We start from the raw sequence: 6,000 nt of genomic DNA on the forward strand, positions 1-6,000 counted from the left end.
CTGATTTCATGACCTTTGTCTTTACGTACTTTGTTCTAACTTTTTGCAGTGTTTTCTACATCCTTCTGCAGCTAAATGAGTTTGATGAGGTAAGTATTATAAAGAAGTCAGTAACCTTTCTGTACTAGATTAAGCTCTAAATTAACTGACAAGATGTATGTTGAGATATGATCAAGCACGATGAAAGCAGGATGCGTACTTGCTTCCATTTGCACGTTTTTTTTAAAAGCATGGACTAGATGAACACCTTTGCCTGCTGCAATCAGTCTTGTTGTTTTTCAGCATCTTGCGCCATCGAGCATTGCATTTTTATAAAGCTCTGTCAAGGTAAAAAAATAAATAAGTTTAACTTTGAAAAAAGTTGCACTGTGTTCCATTCCTTTGGATTTTGAATGACCTCTAATACTTTAAGTTCAGGGATCAACAATATGGATTTTTTTTATGGCCAATTGGGCCAGTAGTTCTGATTTTTACTTGCCCTGCCACAAAATAATGATTTTTATGTTTAGCAAGCCACTTTTATTATCTTATTTTTTTCATTATATGTTGAAGGGAAAGCCAAAAATGTTGTTTTGACATGTCGTTCCATATATAAACACACATACTTTGTATACATCACGTATGGTAAACAGAAACTTGTGCACGCATCATGTATTCGTTATGCTCTAGAACAAACCTCGTTGGTCCTCGTGCATCACACACGTTTGAGCATGTTATGTATGTGTCAATCATTGTTTAAATGTAAATAAAAGCTTAAATTAAATCTGTTCATATAAAGCGATCGTATCTCTTCACAAGACTTGGATTAAGCTGCTTGATTCATATGGATTCATTTTATGATGACCTTTTTCAACATGAGAGTTTTTCAAAACAACATGAGAGTGCGTAAATGATGATATTTTCAATTTTGCATTTGTTCACTATTTTTTTTAAACAAAAATAATATATACCACAAGCTGAAAATTATAGTTATAAGTAAGATTTTTTTATTTATTTATTTTTATTTTTTTGACAAACCCCCATATGTATTAATCTTGGTGACAAATTAGCAGAATTTGCAACAAAAATGTACAATACATTACAGAAAAAAGTTTGTAATGTATGAAAAAAATTGATATGCAAGTTCAATAAATGCAAATTGTTCTATGCTGCATTGACAGTTTTCTCAACTGTCTCACCCTGACCCTTGATAGTGGGCAATCCTTATTGTTGAGCCCTTAAGTTATTTATAATTTATAATTACCCACAAATAAGAAAAAGCAACTCTGTTTAGCATAGAAAATAATAAACAAAATACCCACTCAACATGTAAGAATCTTTGCAGCAGCAGCAAATGCCTCCTGAACTGCACAGCTTTGGGTTAAGCCCAGATGATGAACAATGCAATTCTCATTAAACACAAAACTGCTGTTTGGCAGGGGTCCCTTTATGACACACTAATTATTTCAATCATAAAGGAGCTAGTCTGTAGCTCTAGGAATTTTAGGGCTGACCTTCAAGGTCATGATTGCAGTCAGAAGTCCTTCTCATTCGGACCCAAATTAGTTGACTATTATAAGACATCTGAGTCCAAGCATCATCTACCTCATGTTCAAATGCTATCATGTAGCCTAAGTCGGCTGCAGAAATAATAAAAGCAACTTTTGCCACTCAAAAAGCAAAATAAAAGAGAAACAAATTACACTTTGGTGTGCTTGGCAGGAGTGATGTATTTTGTTCCTACTTTGGATGGCTGTGCAGCTCCACAAGAGGCATTAGATTAATTAACACTGACTTACAATACAAAGCACTAAGTTTGAACTGAGAGAGTGCCCAAACCACAGCCAGATTGACGTGAAACTTTGTGCCCACTCCCCTAATCAGTCATTAGAATACCAACAGCCAATCGTGAGTTTCCTCTGGAGAGAAGCCAAGAACAAAAGCATAGCAAAAGTTGCTAAAATTCTTATAATGGCTGTGTATTCTTGTAGTCGCTAAGTCATGTCAACGTTTTGATGCCTTTTCCCGCAAAAAAAAAAATATATAGGCTAAATGATATGTATTAATGCAGATGAACTACTATAGTTCATTTTTATATTAATTGTAAGCTGGTTTGACTTTAAATAAAACATCAGATTTGCAGAGGTGTGGATAATGTCATAAGATTGTATGAGGCTGTGTCTAATGCGAACTGATAATGTAGGCTAATTGGTAATTACATTTATCAAGTTTGGTCTGTACATTATAAGGTATGATTCACACCATTAAACTTTAAATCTACTCTGTCTTTTTTAAATCTGTGAGGAATAAGCTATTAAATACTACAGTTTTCTTTTTCAGAATGTATAAGAAATTTCTGTCTACTTAGAAAATTCCCATCAAGACTCACCATTTTACCACATAACACAAAATACAGATCATTGAACTGGCATGTTATTTCATGCATTATGAAGTATTACACCTAATAACCCCCCTGAGTCATCCTTTAGCAACTGTGAGTACACCTGCAGTGTATTTCCATTGCATCACTACATTCTCACCACTGCTGCAAGCATTAACCCTTAGCTATGTGAGGGCACATCGAGATACCGCACTTCCCTGCACTCAGGCACATTGTAATTTTTTCGTTTGTAGGGTCCTGAGGGCAGCAAGTGAGGTCAAACAGGCCTAAGCTGATAACTCAAAATAGTTTTAAATAGTGCAGGAACACTCAAGAAAGAGCAAGCAATGGGTACAGAGAGGAAGTATTTAGCAAACTCTGAAATGGGATGACCATGAATGACAAACTAGACCTTAAATCTCAAAAGTTCACATTATTACTAGAACAAATTATTCCCATCAATGTAGCACTATAATATATATATATATAGTGTTTACAGAGTTGATATGCTTTTTTTATTCTTAAGTAAACTAATCCAAATAAAAAATTATCCCAAAAAAAATGCAATCTATTACTGGAAGTAAAATCTTAAGGCATTTAAACTTAAGTTTTATCCCAATTTAGCGAGTTTAAATCAATATAGGTGATAAAAAGTGGGAAGACAGGGGACTATACAGGATAACGTGGGATGAAATAATGATGGGGGACATACCATAATAGCCTATACGTATGGTTTTACATAATTAGCCTATAATCAATCAAACCTAAATATCTGAGTACCTTCAAGTAAACTAAATGAATGGACTATGTAGGTTGCCTTCCAGGTCAATGTTTAAATACCTGAATAGACATATGTTGGACAAAACATCTAAAAAATAACTTTTTTGAAGAAAAGGAAATGTGGAACCTGTAAATGAAATCTAGTCGTGCGTAATACAGCCGGTGCGTAAAAGGCACGCGACTGCCTTGATATAGACATGATGCATGATAGTCTAGCTTTCATATGACAATGAAACCTATATGCAACGTAGAGTAGGCTTAAATAGTAGGAAAACACTCAATGCAACATTGTTTAAAGACACATCTTCAGCACATCTCTCAGCGCGAGCGCGTTCTCACCTTTCTTGAACTCCTCCAGCATCGCGTCGAGTTTAGTGTCGTTGAAGACGAAATGTAAGGGATGGCTGTAGAACTTCGTTATCGTCTTCAGCGGGGTGCAGTCGTCGGGATCCACAAACGCAAGGTCCTTCACGAACAGCAAGTCCACGATGTTGGACCGGTCGCCCTCGAAAACCGGAATGCGCGTGTAGCCGCTCTCCATGATCTCACTCATGGAGTTGAAGTCGAGCGTGGCGTCGCCGGCGATCATGAAGCAATCGCGCAACGGGGTCATCACATCTTCCACTGTCTTAGTCCTGAGCTCCAGCGCGCCCTGAATGATGTTTAACTCCTCTTTAACCAAGTCATTATAGGGATCCGTGACCCTCAACATCTCCAAGAGCTTCTCTCGGTTGTACACGGTGCCAATCTCCTGTCCGAGGAGATAATCAAGCAGTTTACTTACCGGATAGGACGCAGGGAAAGTGAGCAGCATGAAGAATTTAGTCAAGAAGATTGTATTCGCACCCACAGCGAGACCGTGTCGTGAACATATAGCTTGAGGCACAATCTCCCCAAATATCACAATGCCAATGGTTGACATCACTACAGCTATCAATCCAGAACCGGCGATATCATCCAACAAAATGGTCAAGGTTGTGTTGACCAGAACATTCCCCAGAAGAAGCGAGCAAAGCAGGTAGTTTCCTTGACTCCTGACAGGTTCGATCTTCCTGGCGTAGTTCTTCTCCTTCTCCGTCCCGCAGTTCTGGACGATCTGGAGCTCCATGGGATCCAGCGCCATCAGACCCAAGTTCAAGCCGCTGAACATGCCCGAGAGGCAGAGCAACATGGAAATAAAGGTGACCTGAAGCCAGAAAGGGAGCAGAAACTTTCTCTCCTCCACCACGATCACTTTGGTGTCCTCTCCATCGTGATAGATCCACGTGGTCTCCGTCCACGGGTCGTGCATGCCAGCCACAGCAGGTGTGGAAGTGGCGATGCACAGGTAGTACGCTTTGCTCCTCTCAGTCTTTCGCAAAGGTTTGACCTCGATTTCCACGATGCCAGACGTCTTGCGGGTTAAAATGATGCTGGGTAAGATCAGAATATCTGAAGTCCTGATGCCACAGGGGTGCAAGCCCGACGTATCCTCCTGACTCTTGTTGTCTCCCGAGGAGCTGTCGATGTTGCCAATCACTCGACGACTCTCGTGTTCCGTAAAGGCGATTTTGGACCACGTCTCGTTGTTAATGTTTTGCCCGTACACCCTCAATCTCACCCGAGACCTCTCACTGACCCGCAAATAGCCCCTGTCCATGAAGGAAATGTCGTCCGTGTCCTCCAGTCTCAGCCCGATGATGACAGTCTCCTCTCCCCCTCCTTCCTTGCCACTTGTGGGAGTAATTAAATAACTGCTTGCAGTAAAGAAAATCAAAGTAAAGGCTCGGACCCGGCTAAGTGACGCCATTTTTTGAGGGGGTACTGGAACCGACTGTTGATAATGGACAGCCTCTTGAATGAAATGGCTTTTAAAAATCAGAGCCAATCCGGCTTCATCTCCGCTGCGCGTCGCCTTGACTTGTGCATCAGGTCTCGCTGAGTCCCACTACGCGGCTGAAACTGATCACACTTCAGCGAGAGCAGCGCGAACTCGTGCCTCTACTGATGTCTCGGTGACAGGCGACCTGGGCAGCCAATCCGGTGGCGCAACTGGACGTTGGGCGGGGCCTTCGCTGCTGAAACAGCCAATGAGCTCCGTAAACAGTCGCACTTAATGCAAACGAGCACATACAGAAGTTTCCTCGTGACTGTTTTTTGGTGTTTTGAGAGGGATATTTGGTGACAGCATTTTTGAATAATGCCAAGATACACTCAGGAAATGTAATAAATACCTAAACAAGATTTTAGAGAGTTTCTTCAACAGTAGACTTTATGGACAGCCTATAGGGACAACCTGTGGACTGATACATTCATATCACACTCACTAGACTGTTTAATTTACAGTCTATTTACAATGTCCAACAGTAATTTGGCATCACAAGAGAATTATGTCTTAATAATTTTACAAAAGGAAAATTAAATTAAATTGTGTCAGATAGTGCTGAAATGACAGTGGTGGGAATTACATTTTAAACGTTTTTAAAAATAAATGACATATCTTAAAGTAAATTAAATTGCCTGAAATAAAATAAATCTAAAACAGATATTTGCCTTGGTTTTTCTTAGATCATCTCAAAAAACATCTTCACTTTTTCCCCCTAAGTACTTGGGAGGAATACAAAATATAGGCCTATATATTTTATACAAAATAAAAAAACAAATGTATACAAAATTGTTGGTTGTGCTGGAAATTATGCCACAGTGAGGAACAGCATCATTTGTTTAACATCAAATGAAATTGTTGTATGATTGTTACATTTATGAAAGTATTACCATCTCCTATATTTTAGGGGGTTATTTCCTTAAAAAAAGTAAATAAATAAAAAATAAATAGAAAAGTGTAGACAGGAAAGTATGGGTAAGAGGGGAAGTGGGATCAC

General features: G+C 39.3%; 1 protein-coding gene across 1 annotated transcript in view; it reads right to left on the reverse strand.

Annotated features, from left to right (window-relative positions):
• The window catches only part of cnnm2b (cyclin and CBS domain divalent metal cation transport mediator 2b), a 42,890-nt gene extending 37,761 nt beyond the window's left edge, over positions 1-5,129 (reverse strand). The window contains exon 1 of the mRNA XM_084107130.1: positions 3,479-5,129. Coding sequence (XP_083963256.1) covers positions 3,479-4,928 — 1,450 coding nt within the window. The 5' untranslated portion in view covers positions 4,929-5,129. The remainder of the gene's footprint in view (positions 1-3,478) is intronic.
• Between the last annotated feature and the right edge of the window lie 871 nt (positions 5,130-6,000).

Source organism: Abramis brama, assembly GCF_963993115.1.
Source record: "Abramis brama genome assembly, chromosome: 2".
Lineage (NCBI taxonomy): Eukaryota > Metazoa > Chordata > Actinopteri > Cypriniformes > Leuciscidae > Abramis > Abramis brama.